Source organism: Zalophus californianus, chromosome 4 (genome assembly GCF_009762305.2).
Source record: "Zalophus californianus isolate mZalCal1 chromosome 4, mZalCal1.pri.v2, whole genome shotgun sequence".
Taxonomy (NCBI): Eukaryota; Metazoa; Chordata; class Mammalia; order Carnivora; family Otariidae; genus Zalophus; species Zalophus californianus.
The window spans coordinates 45,800,390-45,824,744 of record NC_045598.1 but is presented as its reverse complement, the minus strand read 5'-3'; the positions used below and the strand labels follow the sequence as shown (position 1 = coordinate 45,824,744).

At 47.0% G+C, this 24,355-nt stretch overlaps 2 protein-coding genes across 6 annotated transcripts in view; one reads left to right on the top strand and one right to left on the bottom strand.

Moving 5' to 3' along the window:
• The window catches only part of C8B (complement C8 beta chain), a 39,716-nt gene extending 24,331 nt beyond the window's left edge, over window positions 1-15,385 (top strand). Inside the window, exons 9-12 of one of the 4 annotated variants that reach the window (XM_027581678.2) lie at window positions 997-1,160; window positions 8,833-8,986; window positions 11,084-11,152; window positions 15,070-15,385. In XM_027581678.2, coding sequence (XP_027437479.1) covers window positions 997-1,160; window positions 8,833-8,986; window positions 11,084-11,152; window positions 15,070-15,215 — 533 coding nt within the window. In that variant the 3' untranslated portion in view covers window positions 15,216-15,385. Of the gene's footprint in view, window positions 1-996; window positions 1,161-8,832; window positions 8,987-11,083; window positions 11,153-13,335; window positions 13,660-15,069 lie in introns of those variants that run through there. The other 3 variants (XM_027581667.2, XM_027581682.2, XM_027581673.2) reach the window with 3 other exon arrangements.
• Window positions 15,386-22,909: 7,524 nt separating this feature from the next.
• C8A (complement C8 alpha chain) overlaps window positions 22,910-24,355 on the bottom strand; it is a 68,669-nt gene continuing 67,223 nt past the window's right edge. For both annotated transcript variants that reach the window (XM_027572777.2, XM_027572770.2), the window contains exon 11: window positions 22,910-23,429. In XM_027572777.2, the coding sequence (XP_027428578.1) occupies window positions 23,278-23,429 (152 nt within the window). In that variant the 3' untranslated portion in view covers window positions 22,910-23,277. The remainder of the gene's footprint in view (window positions 23,430-24,355) is intronic.

Sequence of the window (24,355 nt, the reverse complement as noted above, 5' to 3'; positions counted from 1 at the left end):
ATAATACTGTGTCTTTGTCCATGCCACTGTTGAATTTGGGTCACTTCCTGTTTCGAGCAAGTACAATCACTGGGGCTGTGACCATTCTTACCAAGCTGTCTGGTACCCGTGTGCAAGGGTTTCTCAGGGAATGCACGAAGAGTGGGATTGTTGGGTTGTAGACTCTGTGCTTTTTCTGGACTAGTTCCTGCAAAGCTGTTTTTCTGAAACGATTGTACCACCATACAACCCTACCAGGAGCGTGCAATCTCCCTCTCCATGGTCCTCAGGTGTTGCAGGCTCAGGGCTGAATGGTCACTCGACACCACCTTGTTTGGCATTGGGTACGTGGACAGATTAGAATGGGAAGGACTCAAGGATATGATTGAGGACTTTCCCGGAAACTCCACGAGAAGTCAAAATAATAATCATTTCATAGTAGACACTCTTGAATGGGTATCTATCACATATGAAGCCCAGACTTTACAAATGTTCCCACTTCTGTTGCCCCATACAAAGAAGCACTATAGCTTAGAGCTTCACAGCACTACCTGGATAAACCTTTTCACCCCCAATGCCTAAGATTTCTTATCTGCAAATAAGTGAGTTAATACATGTACAACAATTAGATTACTGGCTGGCACATTAATGATCAATAACTCATCTCCCTATCAACCTACTTACCTATTTGTGATCGATCGATCTATCTATCTATCTATCTATCTATCTATCTATCTATATCTGTCCATCAGCTCTCTGTCTTCCATAGACTCAGTGACTGGCATCTATAGATGTCCCTTCCTTGTCCTGTCCCCGACTTGGGTCCTATATGACTGAGAGCTGCCTTCCGCCCCTTGCGCCATGACTTCCTCGCTGGCGGGAACCCATCTCGTCCACCAGCACCTCCAGGATGAGTTTAACAAATATTGTGGTAATTAGGTTGTTGGTTGGGTGGCAGTAAATTCCAAGGCGTGGAAGTGGATCCCTTGACATGCCAGGTCTCTGGGTCCGTTTCAGACAGAAACAAGAGAAACACTATGGTGGATGACTTGGTGGTCCTTGTGCGAGGAGGAGCCAGTGAGCACATCACCACCCTGGCCTATAAGGAGCTGCCGACGGCCGACCTGATGCAGGAGTGGGGAGACGCGGTGCAGTACAACCCAGACATCATCAAAATTAAGGTACAGCTGGGGGATGCCTGGGGGGCTCAGTCGGTTAAGCGTCTGCCTTCAGCTCAGGTCATGATCTCAGCATCCTGGGATCGAGCCCCACATCGGGCTCCCTGCTCCACGGGGAGACTGCTTCTCCCTCTCCCTCTGCCGCTCCCCCTGCTTGTGCTCTCTCTCCCTCCGTCCCCTCTCCAACAAATAAATAAAATCTTTTTAAAAACTTAAGGTACAGCTAGGCAGCTCCACCCACCCTTTCCTCTCCTCAGAAAATAGCTTATGAGGGGCCACTGGGAGCCAGGGCGTGGGATACAAAGCTCAGTAAGACCACGCCTCAGTCTTGAGGCACACACATTATAGTGGATAATCTATCTGGAATGGACCGATTACAATATACTGTTCAGCACCAGCTAGAGACCCTTGAGTCCCTCCCACTCAGGCCCCCCAAGTTGCTAAAGGAAATTCACCATCAGCTTCTAATTCCAGCCTTCTTAAATTGATATTGTTTCCATTTCATCAGAGAATGCTCTTTCCATTATTTCTTTATTTTAGTTTTCATTCATTCAACCAACAAATAGTTGTTAAGTTCCTGCGATGTGACAGGAATTAAGACACTGGAGGAAAACACAGGAGGTGGTAAGGATGAAGCATATGGTGTGTGCCGAGTGGTAAGACACATCCAGGCATGACCATCTTACAGGACAGGGTGGTAACCTCACAGTGATCACTGACGTTTTGAGCACGTACTATATTCTTGACACTCTGCCCAGGGCTTTAGGAGCGTTATTTCATCTAATCCTCACAAGTCTGCAGATTGCATATACTGATCTCCATTTTGTGGCTGATGAAAATCAAGGTCACAGAGGTTGCATCCTTCTGTGGCTGCTCAAGAGTCTCCATGAGGTCTGGACCCGGGAGTTTGACCTCTTCCCTCCCCTCCAGATATCCCTGTGGGTTTAGTGAATAACAACTACTGATCCCAACCACCTGTCACCCACACAAGAGCAGTTTTGCAACCTTAAACTAAGAAGACGTTTGCTCGAACAGGACTGTCATATACGTCACCAGTAGTGGGTCCTTGTCTGTGGGGACTTCTGCACAGTGTCCACGTTCCATCCTCGGCCACCCTCTTCTCACCATTGGTTGTCCAGCATCCACCCCCACGCCACCCCTGGCTGCCCCCAGAGATTTAGTCTTGCTGCCAAGGAAAGGGAATGAGAGACTGGAGCTCTTGATGGGAGGCTCAATAGTTCCCAACCCTGGCAGCTTCCCACAGTGTCTCTACTTGTATGTCAAATGCATAGTTTCTGCAGAACAAGAAGCCTGCCATTCAAATCCTCTCCTCTGCTGTGTGTTCAGTAGTGACATTTAGGGTACAGCCATTGACAAGGCCGAGGAGGATAAAATCAGCCATAGGTTTTAGGAAGCTCCAGAGAAGTCTGGGATTGGCTGATGGTGTGGTGACATTGCTTGGTATCACAGATGGGCATGGGAGTAAACAGAGCTCAAGGGAAAAATAGATCCCTGGCCTTTACTTGGCACTTATATTTTACCTGCATCTTTTTTTCCAAAACTGAGAATTAATGGAGTTTTCTTTGGTTACCCACCTAAAGAGGTTAGATGTGCCAGACTGGGCATGGGGAATGTCAGGTACCAAGCATCCAAGCATGTGATATGATATGGGGTGTGTGTGTGTGTGTGTGTGTGTGTGTGTGTGTGTGTGTGTGTGTGCATGAAAGAGAGAGAGAGACACGGAGGGAAGAAGAGAGGTAGGGCAGGTTAGCATGTTAAACATCTCAGTCAGGACTGCAAATAACCTCAGAGGTGCGGTGCTCTACCAAAGGCTAGTGGCTTCCCAGCCTGTGTGTGATACAGTGGAAAGTACCATAGCCACTATAAGTGTAGTTCTGTGAAGGGGCTGTATGGGCTGATAGGGGAAAAAGATGAAAGAGTCAGAGATGTGTTCAGGAGCTGAGGAGGGGAGATTACTGAAGGCTCTTTTTTTTTTAATTTTATTTTATTATGTTAGTCACCATACAATACAATACATCACAAATTTTCGATGCAGTGATCCATGATTCGTTGTTTTCGTACAACACCCAGTGCTCCATGCAGTATGTGCCCTCCTTAGTACCCATCACCAGGCTAACCCAGCCCCCCCACCCACCTCCCCTCTAAAACCCTCAGTTTGTTTCTCAGAGTCCATAGCTCTTCCTTTGTTAAGTCCTGGACCTGAGTTGGAAACATACATTCTGGGCATTCCGCTCTTGCACTCACTCTTTCTGGCAAGAGAAAACTGCAGACAGCTTCACATTAGCTCACCATAATTCTCTGCAGAGCCAGCTCACCAGGTAGTTGGAGCAACGATTACTTCCCAGGACAGCAGAGGCCACTGGATCAGCAATTCTTAGACACAGAGTGTTGGCTGGGGGTTACACCCATAAACCATTCTTGAAGATCGAGACCTGAAACACGATTCCTATAGGAGCCAGGTGTGCAGGGAAAAAGAACACTGAAGAGCCCATTCCCACTCTTTACTGGTAAAATCCAGACTCAGAGAAATGGCTCTTTGCTCAAAGAGCTAAGAAATAGCAGTGACATGTAAAGAGAGTCCCAAAGACAAAAGGTTGAAATTACATTCGAGATGCAGAAGACAAGCCTCCATCAAAAAGTGGAAAAATAGAAGTAAATTGTAGAATGTGTTTGCTTAGTGATAAGAAGATTTAAGAAAATGAAGAATTTAGGAAGTCAAAAACAGAAGCTGAGCTATTGAGAACTCATCAGATGAGAAAGGAAGTAGCTGACTCTAGCAGATGAAAGCCTACATTGGAAACAGTAAAGAACAGAACTGACACTGCAGAAAATTGAGTCAGTGATATGGAAGGTGCCGTAAAAATGTTCTTATCATGTAGAAGCAAAAGACCAAGAGATTAAAACAATGACATAAAAGAAATATGATGGAAAGAGAGTAGAGGAGAAATCGAAAATTCAAAGACTTCTTCCTGAGAAAGAGACAAGATTAAATTTGAAGATGCATTAATTGTGGACATAATACGAGATACTTCCCTGAGCTGATAATGCAAAGTGGAGAGCTCATTGAAAAGTAAGCAAAAGTACTGAAAACAAAACAAAACTGAAACACATCCTAGTAATTTTTTTTTTACTTTTAGAAACAAGCATATCTTAAAAAATAAAAGTTGTCCTTGTCTTAGAATTCTTTGCAACACTAAATGGCTTAAAGACAGTGGAGTGACAACCACAGTGTCATGAAGGTAAAGCTCATGGACCGATGAAAAGGTCACTGATAGAGGAAAAATCCCAAAGACATTCTGAATGGTTAAAGGAATCACAAAAAGAGTTTGCCAGATTTGGCAAGTGAATATGCAGGATGTCCAGTTAATTTTGAATTTCAGACAAATAATGGATAACTTTTTAGTATGAGCAGCCCCTAAATATTTCATGGGACATCCTCATACTACACAATTATTTATTGTTTACCTAAAATTCAACTTTAGCTGGGCATTCTGTGTTTGACCGGCAATCCTAGTCACCTCCTCTACCATCCACATACATTTCTATCAGTAGTCAGGGCTGCTGGGTTGTGGTCCGAGGTCCAGGCTGATGGAGAAGCTATTGTACAGAGCTTGGGCATTGCCCAGGGTAGAAGGAAAAGATATGGTCGTGAATGGTGCTCACGTAGAGGTCAGCAAGGACTTGGTTATGCTTCAGTTAAAAAAAAAAAAGTCCCAAATCTTAGTGGCTTAGTACGTCAAAAATTTATTTCTCAATCACACAAAATGTCCAAAGCATATTAAGGAGGGGACTATTGGTGGTGCTTTTCAGGGACCCAGGTGATGGAGGCTTGATGTGGTCATGTGCTCCCAAGATCACCACAGAAGTGGTAAGGGAAGGGGAAATGTGACCTCACTCTGTCCTGAAAGCTTCACCCTGGAAAGGACCCTCCCTCCGCTCACTCGCCACTGCTCAAAACAGGTCACGCTGCAAACCTACCCTTAAGGATGTCAGGGGATTGCAGCCCTGCTATGTACCCAGAAAGAAAAGCAGCTGATCAGTTGGTAAGCAGTGATAATCACACCTTTCTAATGGTGTGACCATCATACATTTCTAAAGCAACATACTCAAAGATTCTGGAAAGGCAAATGACTCTGACCAAGAGAAGGTTTAAAATACAGAGGTTGTGGTAACATTGCCTGGTAAGATAATGTCAGACTTGGGCTGCCATTTGGTGGGATCTCGCCCACCAAAATAAATTCTGAATTTCAAATAAGGAAACCATGAATATAATTAAATGACAGATAACACACCAACAAAATAATTTTGCCACAGATGAAATCCTTAATGTGCAAGGAATGCTAGAATTCGTAAGAAAGACACATCTCAAAGGAAAGAGACAACTTACAGAACTATGATGGTGAATATATATGCAAAATGTTGCCCTTTTCTAGGAATAAAAAATGAAAAAGTAACAACATCAAGTTGACAATGTTTAAAAATCTGTAATGCTCAGTGTTAGTGAGAGCGATAAGATGGACATTGTATAAAATGAGATGAGAAGTTGATACAACAGTTTAGGAAAAGAATGTAACCATCTATATCCAAAACATTAGAAACATTTATAGCTTTTGATCCAATAACTTCAGCTGCAATAATCAACTAAAGGAATCATTTTAAAAGTTGGTAAAGATGTATGTATAAAACGATGCCTTCTTTTATGTTATTTGTAGTAGCAAAAGAAAAAAGGAAACAAGGATATAATAACAAGAGAAGAGGTGAATACCTTGTAGTTCATCCGTACAACAGGGTTCTAAGCAGCCCTAAAATATTTTATTAGAGAATATTGAACAGCATGGGAAAATGTTCATAACAGGATATTAAGTGAGGTTAAGTGGAAAACACAACTGCACTTTTCTTATGCCACCAACTTGGTATAAATATCTGCCCGTTGAAGTATCCAAAAACATACGCTGAAAGGACACAAACCACAATGCTAACAGTTCGAATCCTTTTCTGCCACCTACTGAGTATGTGACTCTGGTCTCTCCATTTAACTTTTCTGTGCCTCAGCCTTTTCATCTGTAAAATGGGGCTACAGAAGACCACCTGCCTCATACATAGGATTGTTGTAAAGATTAAGTTAGATCATGTATGTATTTAGTTTGGCACCTAACCGCTGCTGCTAGTGCAGTAATTATTTGTTATCATTAAGAATGGTGATCACCTGGGGCGCCTGGGTGGCTCTGTCAGTTCAGCGTCCGACTCTTGATTTTGGCTCAGGTCATGATCTCAGAGCCATGAAGTCAAGCCCTGCATCGAGTTCCGTGCTGGGTGTGGAATCTGCTTGAGGATACTCTCTCTCCCTCTCCCTCTGCCCCTGCCCCCCTGCTCTCTCTCTCTCTCTCTAAAAAAAAAAAAAAAAAAAAAAAAAAAAAAGAATAAATAAATAAGAATGGTGATTACCAGGGTCCATTACAGGGAACTGCATGGACTTTAATAAGTAGTGAGCACCATCCCTTTGCCAAAAATGATAAATAAAATTTTCTCATGGACAAGTGCGCTTAGGACCCGGTGGTCAATATGAGTAGGTAAGACTGTGTATTTGGGGGAGAAATAAGGAAGAAAGAGGGAGGGAGAGAAGAAGAGGAGGAGAAAAGAGAGAGAAAGAAAGATGGGGGGCAGCAAATGAAAGAAGGGACAATGATGCCCTTCTACTGTAGAATTAAAAGGGAGCTGTGGGGTCTAGGAGTTGCTGCTCAGTCCCAAGGAAAACCGCAGTCTGCAAACTTTGGAGAACACTGGCACAGAAATTGGAAATGGGAAGCCAAGCCATTTTTACTAATGATTATCATGAGCTAATAAGAAAAGCAAAAGCTTTGGGTCAGAATCCTGGCAATACTAGTTAACGAGTTCTTTGACGTTGTTCAAGTCACTTAACCTCATCTGAAAGTAGGGCTAACAGTTGCTACCTTGTGAGGGTGGAGTGGAATCACGTTTGTCAACCACCAGCCCTGGCTTCTGGTGCACAATACACGTCTCCGACATTTATTCCGGTTCTGCCACTGACTTGCTCTCTCTCCTGGAGCCAATCTCAGTGCTGGTAGGAGAATGCCTGGGCGGTTAAAGGCAGCCTTTCAAGGTGCTCCAGCAGGGAATGCAGATTGTCCGAGGAGCTCATACTGGTGAAGAGCAAACCCCCCCACTTCCCTCCCATTCCTCCCCCACATGTGGCCAGCAGGCTGGACTGTTCCGTAAACCGCCTCTGGATCAATTCATTGACCGCAAAACGGTGAGACAATGGGACCACCAAGGGGCCTTGCTTTGCCCACTGGAGTGAAGGTCAGCAGCAGATGCATTAAGAAATGGAAGCAATTTTCTTCCCACTGGAGGCTTCTATTAGGCATGATTGCCTGCATTTAGACAGACCCTAAACTCTCCAGCACTGGATTAGGGCAGGATCACAGACAAAATCTGGAGAGGAACCTGGCCTTGGAGCTGAAACTTAGGGCCAAGAGGCTCCGAACATTTTTAACTACTTCTTTGCACTTTGCCTCAGACTTTTCCTAGCCCGTCAGCACCACCACACTCGTCTGTGGCTTCCTCTTGTGAAAACACGCCCTGCCCACGGGGGACCAGCAGCGCTCTGTCTGCGTCTAGGTCTCTGCTGTCCACCCCCTCTCCTCCGGGCCAGCTGCTGTGGCCCTGATGAGGTCTCCCATCCCCCATTCATTTGCCCATCCACTTTTTTTTTTTTTAGATTTTATTTATTTGAGAGAGCGCACACGCATGAGCAGGGGGGAGTCCAACGCATGACTCAATCCCAGGACCCTGGGATCATGACCTGAGCCGAAGGCAGATGCTTAACCGACTAAGCCACCCAGGTGCCTCGCCCATACGCTTTTATTAGCTGTTCTCACGACACTTGGGGCTAGACCCCAGAGACACAGAGCTGACAGTATATAGTCCTGATCTCCAGCAGCTTACCTTCTTAACTCAAGAAGGAAAAAAGGAGATTTCAACTCATGAAAAAAATGAATGACTGCAAAGGGTCAAAGAGATAGAATTTGTATCGGATGAGCACTGGATTGTATGCTGAGCACTTCCTGGTGGGAAGGGGTTCTATGAACTTTGGAGCTGGGGGGGAGGAAGGCTTCATGATGGTGGCTCTTGTGTGATGTAAATGATTTTGCCAACTACTGGGCGGTGGGGGGCGGGAGGCAATGTTGGGACAAAGCTCCTATAATAATTTCAAAGAGCGGCTTGAAAATCACCTCCTCTCCCCCACCAAAGACAGATTAACTGCCTGCTCCTTTGCCCCCATTCCAAGTTTGCACGCATGCCTATAACTGCTGTGCTCTAAGTACCTGTTACTATGTCCCTCGCTCTCTGGATTCCTGTGGATTTTATCTTACTCATCACTTGTGCTTAATGCTTGGCACTTAGGAGATATTCAGTAAGAGTTGACCTGAACTCGAATGAGTTTATTTGTGGATATTGGGTCGGATGGGACAGACCGAGGATGGGGCATCCATCTACATACTGGTATGTCCATCCAGTGCCAGATGAATCTTACCTCCATGCCCCAGCCCCTTGCTCATTCCTGTGGAACCTTGCTTCACCCTTCTGTTTGATGACTGTCTTCTGTTGAAATGCATGCCTTTCCGCTCCCTAGGCAGAGCCTCTGTATGAACTGGTGACAGCCACAGACTTTGCCTACTCCAGCACAATAAGGCAGAACATGAAGCGGGCTCTGGAGGAGTTCCAGAAGGAAGTCAGCCCCTGCCACTGTGCTCCCTGCCAAGGGAATGGAGTCCCTGTCCTGAAAGGTACCATTTCCAGGCAGTTGGCGTCCCTGTAGAAGATATCATCTGGAGGGGCTGTTGCTGGGGCCAGAACACGTCATCAAATCCACATACCCTCCAGGGTATCTCAAGAAGAGTTCTAGGTCAATCCCTAGTCCTCTTCCGCAGGCCCCAAGGACTATCATAAAGCCCTCTTCATTTTGTCAGAGGGGAAAAAAGAGCCCCCTAGGCATTTGGAGCCTCTTAAACTGAGCTTCTCCACCCTGATCAGACATTAGAACTACCTGAGACCTTCAGAGCTACTGATGCTCGAGCCCCCACCTGGATCATGTGACTCTCGAGAAGACCACCCCCCCTCATCAGGACAGGTGAACCCTCTCCAGGTAGTTCTAATCTGCAGCGGGGCTGAGACTCATAACTGCTTAAGTCCCCACCTCCCTTGAAGCACAATGAGGTGGGATTGGACAAAGCCCGCCCCCCCCCATGCTCAGGTGCAACTCCTGGGCGAAGAGCACAATGTTCCTCCACAAGCAGATCTCAGCCTGGGCTGCAGGGGAGAATCCTGGGCCTCACCCAGAACAATTAAAGTGAATCACTGGGATTGGCCTTTGAAAAAGCCTACCAGATGATTGCACTGTGGAGTCAGGGCTGAGAAGTTGATCTACAGCTGAATTCACTGGCACATAGGATCCATGATTTCACTAGCTTATAGACTAGTGGGAGGGCTAGACCTGACCAAAGAGTTAAACTGAAGTGTACCGAGCATTAGAACAAGTATCAGTCTATTTCCCAAGAAGTCAGAATGTAGGCGACTAGGTCATGCTACTCTGGCCACCCGAATACCTAGGTTCCAGCAGCATAAAACCAGAGGAGCAGGCTGAGAATGTGCGTCTGCAACAACGGGTGGGAATGGACTTGGGGAACCACTCTGGGCCCAATAAGAGGCCCTGGGCTCTGCACGTCCTGACCAGTACATGGTGAGAAGATTGGGGGACGGGGTGGGTTGGAGGGAGTGTCAGCAAGGATGGGCCACTTGAACTTGATTCCTAACTTTAAGGGCCATATCGGGCCACTGCAATGGGCAGAGCAAATTTGGGGTTGGCTGAAGCCTGGGATCTTACACTTCAGTGGTGATAGCTGAGGAAAGTTCCAGTCCAACAGGAAGCCAAGGTATCAGGAGCAGTTGGGTACAGCAGATCCCCACCCAGGGAGGGAGCCACCTGGAGTTAGGGCAGAACCTATGTGGATAGAGCCAGCTCAACAGAGGGGACACAGGAGAAGGCCCATTCCCAACTGAGACTAAGGAGTATGTGTCTAGCTTCTTGGACAGGGTGGGTGGGAGCAAAGCAGAGATCAGTGAGAGCCTAAGGCTGGGAAGTTCTGCCATCAGAATGGGAGCACCTAAGTGGGGATGTGGTCAGCAAGAAGGGGGTCATCCCATCAGCTCAAGGTCTTGATCGAGGGTTGCTGAAATCCCCTTGCCTCTGTGTGAAATTTGGACCTGGGAACTGGAACCCACCTGAGGATGTGCACTGGTGTGAAGGAGAATATGAAGCCAGAGACTGGGGTGTTCCTGGGCCTGCCTTAGAAAAGATAATCTTGTGAAGGGATTCTGTGTGATCCAGATGAGAGTAACTCCTGGGTGAGAAGTTACAGGTTAACATAAATAACTTCCAAAGGGTCAGAACTGGCCAAAGGTGGGATGAAACTTCTGAGGACAGTGAGTGCCCCATCACTAGGAGTATTCAAGCAGAGGCTGGACAATTAAACGCCCCAGGCTGAAACTAAGTACCAACGACCAGTGACCTCAGTGACCAGTAATGTAGCATCTTAAAACTGGAAACTTACAAGGCTGGGTCAAATGTCAGCTCACGAGTAATTTTCCTCAGCAACGCCATGTGATTCCCCATGATGGCAATAAACACCTTTCATGAGCAGAAGGCCCTCAAGAATGGAGTAGGTATTCTTGGCCCTGAACCTTCTTCTCTTAAAGTGTTCAACTAAATGTTTCTCCTATTTTAATCTAATAGCAAAGTGTCACCACTTTGATGTGGAGGGCTGAACTCGAGGGTTCTGTTTCACATGGTATGAGTCACACTCTCTCTCCATTTGTCTTTCCAGAATCACGCTGTGAATGCATCTGTCCTATTGGATTCCAGGGAACAGCCTGCGAGGTCACCCATGAGAAAAGTAAGGAGTCTTTGAGAGTTGGTCAGAAAAGGGAAATCTAGGGAATTCCAGAGGATAATTCAAAAGGGCAAGAAGAGCATTGGAGATGTTGGGTTGGGAGTTGGGTACTCTGAAATTTGAGGTCCATCCTGGCTCCTGATTTTATATTTCATTGTTTTCATACCTAAGAGTGCTTTGAGTCACAGGACAATTAATGCATGGCATTTGCAAGTCGTTTCTTTGAATCATTCTGGAATGCTTCTTTTTTTTTTTAATTGAGCTTTTATTCAGCCCTCAAAATCCAGCACAGATGCCCCTCTTTTGTAAAAAAAAAAAAAAAGTTCTAACCCTCCACCCCTGAGTAGAATTAGTTAATTCCTCCTATGCGCTCCTATAGCACTTTGAATATATGCCTATTATGGCTCTTAGCATATTATATTTTGGATATTGTGTGTGTCTGTCTCCCCTATGTGTGTAAGCAGAGATCATGTTCCATTTATCTCTGTCCCTGTGGCCCAGCATAGTTGCTGCTCAGTGGTAGGGGCTGAATTAACAAACGAAAGACTAGGCTATCATTAAGATCCTTTCCAGCTCTCAAATTCTTTGGCCAGTTTATTATCTGAGTTTGCAATATCCTTCACCCCTGACTCCTTCTTCCCTTCCCTTCCCTTTCTTTTATTTTCTTTTTGGTGATACCTTTAAAAAAGGAAACAACACATCCAGTAAAAACAATATACTACTATGTATCAGGCACCTTGCTGAGTGCTCAGACTCAGTGGGTTTGAATTTCATCTCTATCATTCAGTAACTGTGACCTTGACAACTTACATGACCCCTTGGTGCCTCAGTTTCCTCATCTGTAAAATGGAGACGATGATATTAACTACCTCCTAGAGCTGTCTTGAGTTTCTCCTGAAACACATACAAAGCCCTTGGAATAATGCCTAACACATTGTACGAGCAAAATAAATGTTGGTTAGTTTGTTTTAAAGCAAAATGAACAGTGTTACTTTGTATTTTACAACATTAGATCCTTTGGTCCTCACCACAACATCACAAAATAGGTACTATCAATATCTCCATTGTATTGATGAAGAAACTGAGATGCTGTGGGTCACTAATGAACTTGCCCGGTGGTTACAGAATAAGTGTAGGACCACAGGTTTGGGTCCAGTGTGTCTGCCACAGCCTTTGCTCTTGACTCCTGCCTGCACTGTTCCCTCCCCAGTGAAATGCTCAGGGTTGTTCTTACCCACCCACCCCACCCCCTGCCACATCGCAACCAGGCCCCGCACAGTGCTATACCTCCAGTGTGTAGTGCACAACCATAGGATTTTTCTCCTGGTTGGAGGAGACCCTGGACACTTCCTACTGGAGCCTTCTCATTTTATGAGTGGGCAGGCCCAGAGATAATAAGAAATGCATGTGGAATTATACTGTCCATCAGAGGCTTAGCCAGACACCTGATATATCATGGTGGATAGAATCAATTACTTGTCAATCTCATCAACGACCAAAAAATCCTCAAGGGAAAGGCAAATGTCAGGGAGGGGAGAGTGCATTGTTTATTATTATTTCATATAACGCACGATGCTCACAGTAGATCACAGAGCTCCTAGGTTATACACCGACAAGAAGTAAACTACCCAGCATCCTGTAGCTGGGAAGTGACTAAGCTGAGAGCCAGTCATTCAACAGATGTTTACCAAAGGCGTCCTATGGGTCGGCTTACGTGCTAGGGTTCAGTTGTGAGCAAATTAGGTATAGATCCTGTCATCATGGAGACTGCTATTTAGCAAGAAAGATCTACATCATTTAAATTTGTCCCATAAATACTTTTAAAGTTTTAGTTGTAACTGCTATAAAATGCCCCCAAGAGCTTAAAATATGAAGAATTGGTGGGGAGTTAGAGGTCAGAGACGTTTCCCTGCAGAAACAATACTTCATTGGGGATCTGAAGGGTAAATGGGATTGACCAGATGAATAGAGGAGGAAAGAGTATTCTGGGCCAGGGAAATAGCATCTGCAAAGGCCCTGTGGTAGAAGGGAGCATGGCAAGTACAATGGTGTGCAAGAAGGACAGGTGACTGGAGGGAGGAGATGAGAGCAGACTCCCAAAGCATTTTGGTTTATACACCCCACCCCTCCATAGGGCACTAGGTGTAACAGGGCTAATTAATGTCCACTGACCTTCTTTCTTCTAGATGTCCCCATTGATGGGAGGTGGAGTTGCTGGTCAGACTGGTCTCCGTGTTCTGGAGGACATAAAACAAGACAAAGGCAGTGCAAAAATCCACCTCCTCAAAATGGAGGCAGTCCCTGCTTGGGCCCTGCTTCAGAAACACTTAACTGTTAAGGAAGAAGTGCTTCTAGTAGATAACTGCTGTGGGCTGCACACCGCAAGAGCTCTGAGCCCTGAGGAACTAAGGCCCAGTTACCACATACCAGCTCCCACCTGGGGCCAGCCCGAGAATAGAGGGCTGTGCCATTCAGGGTGTTTGAAATAAAGATGTTATTGGCAAAATGCATATTGATTTGAACCAAGAGTGAGTTAAACATAAACTACGGGTTCCTTAAGGGCTTAAGAATCTTGGTAATGCTCACTTTGCTCATCTGTCTAGTTTTATTCCACTCACATGCACTCCTAGCCAGGAACTGTTAGAAGTTGTTCACACTGACGTCCTACCGTCTAGCAGTGATTGGTGCAGAGTAGGTGCCCAACAGTGAATCAGTGCATAGATATTAAGTTGTTCCTCCCTTGAAGACTACATGGTCTCATTCACTGACAATGGCAGTGAATATGTATTGAATGATGACGATGCTTGCCACGGCTCTTAGTGTGTTAATTCATTCCAGCCTCATGATGGCCTTACAAGCTATGTATCCAACAGCCGCGGGAGCTGGGACTTAGAACAGTTAGGTGGCTTGTCTGGGGTTGTGCGGTTAGGAAGTGGCAGATCTGAGCTGCAGACCCGGGCACTTGGGCTCCAGAGGTTTAGACTCTTAACTGTCATGTTCCCTTCCTCTCGGTAAATGGGCATTTACTGACAAATGTAGAAGAACGTGTGTGTGTGTGTGTGTGTGTGTGTGTGTGTGTGTGTGTGTGTGTGTGTGTGTGTGTCTGTGTGTGTCTGTGTGTGTCTGTGTGTGTGTGTGTGTCTGTGTGTGTGTGTGTGTGTGTGTGTGTGTGTGTGTGTGTGTGTGTGTGTGTGTGTGGTATTGACAGCCTCCACCCACTGCATCCTGAGGAGAATGGGTCCTGGTTCCTCAGCTCCCTTTGATGCTAAGCAAAGGAAGGGCGAGGTTGTGCATGTCCAAAGCAGGAGTTCTGGGGCAGAGCTGAATTATTGTGACATGCGTGGGTGCCCAGAGAAGGTCCTGAGCTAGAGAAAAGAGCAAGGGAAATGGAAGAAAGGGAGGGAGGGAGGGAGGAGGGAGGGAGGGAGGAAGGAATGGAAGGGGAGAAGGGAAGGAGGAAAGGGAGGAAGAAAGGGGGAAAGTAAGGAAGGAAAATGTTGTAGTGCCTGGAAGAGGAAACATATCAAGGAGAAGTTCAAGTTGACGGCTCTGGGGCAGTGTGCAATGTGTACCTTCCCCTACTTCTGTACGGTCCTCTTTGCTCACTCGTGCTTTCGTCCAAATCTTACCTGGGTGAGGGAGGTGCTTCAGGAGGGAGCATAAGAGGGCAGTTGATCTTTAGGTTACTAAAAACCAAAATATTTTGATTTTTTAGATTGAGTCAAGTGATCATTCAGGCTTTATGGCTCTCATTCATTCTATCACCTTGAAACAGCTCTTTGTATTTTGTTTGCTCTCTTGGATGCTCCCTGTCTGGTTGCAGAACTTCACGTGAATTTGTGGAAATCAAATTGGTGGGGGAAAAAATGGTTGAAGGTGAATTGGTTAATCCTGTTCATTTTCCACCAATTTGTTCTCAGCCGCATCATCTGCTTCAGTTTGCCTCTGGGCTAGGTGCTGGGACCTAAGACCTTCACACATCCATGACGCCACACCGCCACCCACCAGTGTGGCCCGCCCAGCCATCTGGAATGGAGTCAATGGAACGACCCGGGGAAGGAGCTGATTCGGATGGCCGGGGGTGGTGGCAGCAAGCGTGCTGGGTCGGCCTGCCCTCTCTCATCCCCGCCCACTGAGCTGACGGGCCCAGGCCCTTGTTTGCCTTGATATTATTGCTTTGCCGTCTGCTGTTACTTCAACAGGCTAATCCAATAATGTTTTATCTCTTTCATTATACCGAAGCTGTATAATTTTCTTGAGTTATAATCTATCTTCTTTTAAGGTTCCCCAGAGACGGGAAAGAGTGGTTCTGTCTTTGGTTGATGGGAGGCTCCCAGGAAGCCCGCACCAGTGCGTTGAAGCCGGCACCGCCAAATTAAATTCCGAATCTCAATCACAGCCACTGCTTCTAATGGGAAATTTAAGTTGATTATGGAGATGACATCCCAGGTTCACATTTATTGCATTTAGCAGAAATTGTTTATCCTATTAAATACGGTCTTGAAGGAGAAACAATTGAATTTCGGAGCACCGGTGAATACCCGGGTGACGCCCAGGTACCGCTAAACTGTGTAATAATTATATTCTTATTTGTGGGCTGAACTTCCCCTCGTGGCTCTTTTTGCAAACAAATGCATTTAGGAGGAGGCTGAAACATAGTGTAAGAATTAAACAAAATAAATGCAGGCTGTGTTTTTGGCACACCTCGGCGATGGTAGCTCAGGCTGGCGTACCTGGGAAGGAGCTGCGGTGTCCATGGGGCGCAGTCCAGGCAGTGTCGTTTGGCAGTGGTCCTGGAAGCTCGAGCACGCCACGAGATACCCGGATGTGGGAGAGTTTTGCATCCAAGAGCATGGGTCTTTGAAACGCTGGGAGCGCCACCGTGTGCTTGATGTGGGGGTGGGGTCTCTGCATCTCCGCTTCCTCCCCATGTGACCTTGGGCTAATCACATAACTTCTATGGGAATAATAATTATTATAGTGATTTTAACAATAGTAATAATAATATCAGCTGCCCATTAGAGTGCTGCTCAGTTTATGGAGTCTTTTAACCGACGTGATCTCAGTTCCTCTTTATCTGAATGTGATGGGGTAGAGATACTCATACAGTCTTTTGGTGACGTATAGAGAGAGCTTCTTAGGGAAACAGGATCCTTACTGCGAATGGGCTCACTGTGGAAATCAAGGTGGGATGCTGAGGCTGGGAAAAAGAGAATATGCTGGCGCGGAATCCAGAGGAAAATGCCATCTTTGTTTTAAAGAAGAGAACTTTGGCCTGTTTCCAGGCACTTATTTGAAAAGCTCTTGGGAAGGAGTGGGCCTGTAGCAGAAAGCCCTTGGGACATCAGCCAGGTATCCCTGGGGACTTTCTGATTAGCGTCTTGGTGGAGAAATATTTTGTTTTACGGATTGAAGATGTCCTTAATGACATTATGTCTACTTGCCAGCATCTCTAGGCTTTGAAGACATTCTGTTATAATCTACTCATTTACCATCCCCTCTTCCTTCCCACACATCATGTCCATGAAGGAGGGAGAGTGTCTACTGCACTTTTATATCTCAAGGACCCAATCTCAGTGCCTGGCACAGCAGACAACAATACATAATTGCTGCGTGAATTCATTACCTAACAAAAAGGAATGTGAGTGGGCCAAGGGCAGAACCTTCCCAGGCCGGTGAGAAACTCGAGTGAATTAGTGGCACATGATGGTAGTGTCATGAAATTTGGGGTACAGCAACCCTGAGTAGGGGGCAACCCCCATAGCAGTGCCTGGGGGAGGCACCTTCAGCCAGCTTTGTGGGCAGCATTACAAACAAGAGTGAAAGAAAAGAGAGAGAAAAACAGCCAGTGTCAGATGGGGGCTGACGGTACTCGGGGAGGGGTGTTGGTGACACCCACTAGGGACCACCCAGAAATCTTCAGGGAAACTTGACAGAGGAAGAGAGCAGAAAGCTCTACAACCATGGGGTGGGGGCGAACCTGAGAAGCACATTTACGAGTGGACACCCAAGCCAAGGCTCCAGAGGGTGAAAGGCCAGCCCAGTCTGTGACAGAGGTAGGAGAAGAACAAAGAGGAACCCCCTCTCCCACAAATGTTGTCTTCTGGCCCCTCCCCCCCAAATATTGTCACATTCTGCCTCCACCTCATTTTTTCATCTGTGGATTCATTTGAAACCTGGAATGCCCACCTAAGAACCTTCCAGCAACACACAGGAATAACACACCAAAAGTCTTTGAGATTCCCTTTTTATTGAATGTTGCCATCACGAAATCAGATTGTTCTGTAGAGCGTTTTCCTCTTCGAGTTCTCGTTCTTGAACAGGCCAGACTCCATATTGAGGTAATCAGAAATGTAGGTTTATTGAGCCACCCCGGGAAATTCACAACCCCCTAGGCTGACCTGGAAACACGGATGAAGAGAAGCCGAGTGGTGCAGTTCTTAGAAGTGTGTGCCCTGGGGCCACATGGCCTGTGTCTGTGACCTTGTCTGGCCCTGTGGCTTATTAGCTTTGTGGGTTGTTTTTTTTTTTTAAGATTTTATTTATTTAATTGACAGAGAGCTCACATGTGGGAGAGGGAGAAGCAGGCTTCCCGCCAAGCGGGGAGCCCGATGCGGGGCTCCATCCCAGGACCCTGGGATCATGACCTGAGCTGAAGGCAGACGCCTAACCGACTGAGCCACCCAGGTGCCCCCAGCTTTGTGGTTTTTTGCAAGCGCCATACCCAGCTGTGCCTTCATTTCTTCACCTGTAAGGTGGGGATGGTTACAGTAGCAGCCTCCTGGGGTTTGGGGGGCACACCATAGCTGTATCACTGACGTTTCTGGGGATTCTCAAAACATCAACAAGAGCAGTGATTTGTTGGTTTGTTTTTTAAAAGTCAGTTAAGACTACTTTAAAAATATTTCAGTGCTGAACCCACTATAACCACGAGAACAAGAAAGACATAAAATAGCTTAGCTCCTAGGAGATGTCTTCATAAAGGACATGGAAGGCTTTTATATTCCAAGCTCTGGGTCATTAAGGGAAAATGTAACAGCATAATAACTAATATTTGCAGAGGGCATTACCAGCTACAAAGAACTTTCACATACCTAATCCAGCTTAATCCTCTCAATGGCTACAAGAGGAAGGATTTATTATCTGCCTTTGACAGGTGGTAAGAAGGCACCTCGGAGACACGGGGCCTTTTGCCCAAGACCACACAGCTGGAAAGGGGCAGCACTGCCTTAGTCCCAGGGCTGCACCCCAGTTTCCTGCTACAGCAGACGCAGATCCAGCAGCATCACACAGCAGGTGCCTGCCTGCCTGCCCACCTGCATAGAAGAGACAGAGAGATGCCCCCGTTCTGGCATCTCTGCAGCGGGGAAGCAGAGCTCTTTCAAGGGCTTGCAGGCAGACGGATAGAGGTAGAAGACCCAAGGCCACCACCTCCTTCATGAGTGGTCTTGATCAAGTCAATGGTCCTCTCTGTGCCTTCGTGTCCTCATCAGAATATGGGGCTAATTGTTCTAGTGGCACAGTGTGAGGATCGAATGACATGACATATGCCAAGGGACTGGGACTGCTGTCACCCCAAGTGCCTGACGCATGGCCACTTCTCGACTGCCTTTCCACTCTTGGGTGCTACACGAACCAACCCTGTCTACCATCTGCCTCTTCTCGCCCTGCCTAGCGTCTGTCTCTTTCAGGGCATGTAGATTGCATTTTACATTTTACAGAAAGCAAAAGGGGAAGAGACAGGCATCGCATTTGCAGTGGGAAATTCTTGGAGGATTGTCAAAGAGAGGCAAGTGGCTGGTCTGACCTTCACCTCTGTGCAGGAACTGCCCCAGAGCCTGGGCACTGTCATTATCCGCGGCGGCACCCACCAGTTATCTCACGTCTCCACCTTGCAACCCCAGGTGTTCCTTCATCCATCACTGGCCCTCGTCCGGTCTCCACTCCTCCTCCCCCCACCCCACCCCGCCACCGCCTCCTGCCTGATGGTCCTCCTTGTTAATAAGCCAGTTTGTTCGTATCCTGAAAAGTATCTGATTCTGGCCCCTTTTATCCGAAACACCATCCATCCATCAACCGCTTGCTCTACATGCTTGGTTAGGAAAATGGGAATGGGGGAGGGAGATAAGTAATAGATAAAACTTCTTAGCTGCTATCTCTAAAGAAATAGAATGGATAAATAGATCCATCAGACATGTATCACGCCACTGGACAGCGAAGTCCATTTGTTACAAACTGGTTAGGCAGGAGGATTTATCTCACATTTTAAGCTGCTAATATAGAAGGGAAACCGTTTTCTTTCTCTCTCCCAGGGGAGGAGGGGGGAAACCCCAAGCCACTAATGCAGACTTTTTAACTTGATTTGATGGGCTTTCCTTTATGAAGGTGGAAAAGGTGGTCTCTCCCTCTCAAGTTTACATAGCCTATTGGAAGGGTGTGGGCTTTCCTCTGATGCTCCAGGAAGGTTGCAGGATCTGGAAGTCCTGTGAAAATATGGTTCTCGCTCACGAATTCCTGACCCTACATGCTAAGGTCATGACACTTTGGCATCGGATCCTAGAGAACCTTGTGAGTCCAGTTAAAAATGCTTGGGCTTTCTAACAATGGCTGTGGGGTGTTGAACCACCAGGAGCGCCTGAGGTGAGCAAGGAAGTGGCATCTACAGAAATTTCCCCAGGACCAAGCACCAGCTGCCCTCAGAAAAGGCTCAGGGACCAGACCAAAAGTCTGAACTCAGCAGTCTCCAGCGTCAGAAGGACCAGCACCCAAACCAGGGAGCTGAGCAGTGAATTGCCACCCTTATCACACCACCTCAGGGGCTCCCACCATGGTGACTTTGTGCATGCTGCTTCCTCTGTGTTATCCTGCCCCTTCTCCGCCTTTCCTTAATTGTCTAACTCCCACTCGTTTCCTAGACTCCACTCCATCCGCTCCTCCTCTGGGCTGTCCTTCGTGCGCCCCCAGGTGGGCGAGCCCCCACAGCCCTCTGGGCTTCCTGCTGGCATGGGACCTCTTGCCATCCCTGGTCCCCGCGTTCTCGCAGGGCCAGAACCACGTCTGAGTCATTTTTCTATCTCTGGCACCTGGCATGGGGCCTGGCACAGGAGCTCCCTGGGGCCTTCGCCCGTTTCCCAAGTGAAGGGGTAGCAGTCCCGATTGCCTTCATGGAAGAGGGGTGTCCTTCCGCTAATCCGCATCACATCCCCTTCCTGTCATGACCCCCAACAGCTGCGTTCTGCCATCTCTCATTTCTGCGGTGTGGTTTTTGAAGCCTACCCTTTCTCTCTGTCCATTTTCTTCACCCGAAAGGCATATATAGTTCAGAAGAGATTCATTGAGTGAACCCTTTAGATCTTCCTCCATCTCAAGGAAGCAAAAAAGCAAAAAAAGCCTCTCCTTATTGCTTTCCATTCTGTCGTTAATTTACTTTCCGAAGACACCTTGTCAAGCTGAAGATGATATCTTTAAGCCGTGTTTTTACATCCACTACCTATAAAGCCTTAGATTATAGGTCTCCTGAAAGGACCTGAGGGAGAATACATTTGACGAGCTTTATGCCCTTTGCTTGGCAAGAGCCAGGCGTTCTTGAAGAAGGAAAGGCGCTGATCTGGGGAAGGGTTGCTGCTTCTGAAACTGCCCCTGCCACTGTACTGTGATTTCTGAAACTGCTGGGGAGGCAGCGGGGGGGGCGGTGTCCTCGGGGGAGCTGGGGCAGACGCTGGCCTTGGTTCCCTGGCTCCAGCGACAGGAAGACAACGCATGGCTCAGCTGGTGGTTTGGGCTCACAGGTGATCCGGGCACTTGCTTAACCCCAACGTTCTCACCTCCCGCCTAGAGGACTAGATTCACCCCTAAAGGAGCTTCCTTGCCTCTCCCCTGCAGCCCACACGCCATCCTGCATGTCCCTGCACCGGTAGCCAGCATAGAGCGAAGGCGGGGAGCCTGGGCTTGATGGACTGCATTCAAACCCTGGCCGACCGTGAGGCTCCACCTTGCCAAGGCTCAGTGTCCTTAGCAGTGACGTGGGACTCATAAAGCGAACCTGAAGAGGTCCTTGATAAGGCTGAATGAGATAGCACAGGTAAACCCTACTGTGGCTGCCCTTTTGTTTTGCTACACACCTGTTCCCATGAACCCGTGATGACTCCCCTCACTCAAGGGTTCTCAGCCTTGGCTGCCACCTTCCTTCTTGTTTTATTGAAGTATAGTTGATAACAGCTTTAAAACTCCTGCTGTCTGGCTCGTACCTCCAGACATTTGGATTTCATGGGTCTGGGGTGCAGCCTCTGGACGTCAAGGTTTTCAAAACCCTCCGACCGATTCTACTCTGCAACTGAGTTTGAGAATTACGACTTTCATGAAGACCAAGCTAGAATGTCCTCTCTAAATTGTGCACTCGGCCTCCGTCAGTTACTAGCATGTAACTCTTGCTCTCTAGTAAATAATGAATGGAAATTAATTACTAAGGTAATTAACTTTAAAAGGAAAAAGCAAATAAATGACAGGTTGAAAAGCAGTAAAGAAGTCTTCTTTCAGATGGAAGATCTAATGAGTTCAGAAATGAAACTTCCAAACTATAAGTTTTAATTAATAATAGTAACAGTAATAATAAGGGTGATGCTAATAATTCCATGTGCAATAGGCACTGTGCTGTTTTATATGACATATTTACTTTCACCTTCTTCCCCACTCCCCATTCCCAACACGTTCACCTGCACGTGCCCCCAAGGTTCTTTCTCACCTTCAAATTCCGTTACATACTGAATTTCTGTCTTAAAGGCTTCCTCTCTCTTTGCCTAGTTTATGATCCTTCAAGGTCTGGGTCAAGCCCCATTCCATATATAAAATACACACACACAAGGTAAGGTAAATCTCTCTCCCACCTGGTCTCCTTTGGCACTTACTTTGGCATTAACTCAGCAATTAATTCCCTGAGTCCCTAAAACCCCTTCTAATTGTTTCATGTATATATGTCTTTGATTACCGTAAAAAGATTGAGGATTCTGGAAAGATAGGGAACACCAATATATATCAATCAACAGATTTTTTTTTTTGTCCCTGTGGAAATGCAAATTCCACCACCAAGGAACCGCCAACCTCTAAGAGAAACTTAGAAGTAAACAGAAAAGTCAGTGCAACACAATACATTCTCTCTTTGAGGCATGACCGGAGTGCTATGGGGATACTGAGGCAGGCTGGTGTGATTGGCTCTCCCACAGGTGGCAGGGAAGGTACACTGGTCAGCATTGGTTGGCCCCTCCAGATCCATGCTCCAGTCTGGAGAGCTGACCAATCCGGACCACATGTTTGAACTGACTCTTGAGTTCGGTCCCTCACTTCATCCAAGGATGCTTGTTAGGTCCCTCCCGGTTCCAGGCACAGCACGGGCCTCTTCAGATACAGTGCTGAACCAAACAAAACTGATCTCTCACGATTACCGTCTCAGGGGAGACAGGTCATAAATAGTCACAGGACATAGGGCAGCAAATATAGAATTATCAACTGTGAAAAATGCAACAAAGGAAAAGGATAGTGTGCCATGAGATGGTAACTGGGGGAAATGTGTTATTTGTGGTAAGAACTTAACCAAGGGAGATTAAGTGAGGGAATAAAGGAAAACACTGTTGAATCCAGGTGAAGGAAAATTGAAGGAACTCAAGTCAGTCTTCATTTTTTTCTCATTATTTCAGTGTGTCTGCTTATTCTACCAGCTAGTAATGGTTCTGTGAATGAACAAATATTGTACTCAGAGAACTGAAATAATTCTCATCATACTTTGTTTTATTGGCCGTTGACTGTTTCAACAGCATTTGCTTGCCTCATACCTCTAACGTCCTATAAATCCCTCTACGGCATGGATTGAGATTTCTCTCTTGGTTTTTGGATGATCTGAGGTGCTGTAAGCAGGACCGAGCCCCTAGTTAACGCCCTGCACCCAGTTGTTGAACAAAGTCTAGAATAATAGGACAGTTAGTTTGTTGTAGATGGCACAGGCTGGTCCTGGGCCCAGGAGTTGGCAGGACAGAGAAAAAGTCCATGTCGATTTCTGTTTTCCCTCAGCTGAAAGAAGTCTTTATCCAGTGGTCGGTGCAGGGGGTGACATCCATGGCATCGGTGCCCAGAGGCTGTCAGCAAGCCCGGGTCTGCGCTTTAGACCCTGGACACGAGGCACCTCCGTTCTGGGGTGCGGGGTTATTGCACTCTCTCCTCCTCTCCTGGGTGCCTGCTCTGCAAGCAGACCAGGAGCTCCAGCAGCTCCAGCGACCATCTGCCTTGGCTCCTGCACAGATAATTTCCCAAGGGAGGAGAAGGTTAGCATACAAGAAGCAGCTCAGACTAGCAGGAGGGAAGCCCATCCCATTGCCCTGGTGTGGTCCACAATCTCTCCTTGGGGAAATGCCTGGTGTAGCCAACCAAGACCTCTGTGCTCGCCGCCTTGCTCTTAATTTGAAACTCTGGATGGAGTGAGAAGAGGCCACTGAGAGCCCATCTCATGAAACTGGAATGTGCAGTTCCATGGAAGAGAGATAGCAGCGTAAGGCCGGAAGGCACGCTCCTCTGGAAGAATGACACAGCCACTGGAGGGTGTGAAGAGCAGGGAGCACGACCCAGCCAGGGATTCACAGACAAGGGCCAGCCTGACAGCCTTGTAGAGAGGCTTGCTGGGCTTTTGTGAGGGTTTGCAAATCAGACCCCCTCCGACTCTGACGGTGGGGCCACAGTGAGTGACAGAGTCTCTGCACAGAGCATGAGAACATAGGCACTGATCGTGGGTTGCTTCTGGAAAGCCAACTCATGCAGCCCCCTGGCCTGGGGCTGCTGCCTCCTACTGGCTCTGTGCCTTGGGGCCGACCCTCTCTCAGCCTGAGTTTTCACCTCTGTAAATGAAATGGCTGGACTAATCTGGTGGGGTTTTTCCATCATTTTTTATCATTGTTTTTTTCCCCCTTAAATGAAATTTTATACGAGCCTCAGTATGGCAGCCAGATGAAAGTCAGGCTGTTTGGGCGCCTGGGTGGCTCAGTTGGTTAAGCGACTGCCTTCGGCTCAGGTCATGATCCTGGAGTCCCAGGATCAAGTCCCGCATCGGGCTCCCTGCTCAGCAGGGAGTCTGCTTCTCCCTCTGACCCTCTTCCCTCTCATGCTCTCTGTCTCTCATTCTCTCTCTCTCAAATAAATAAATAAAATCTTTGGGGAAAAAAAAAA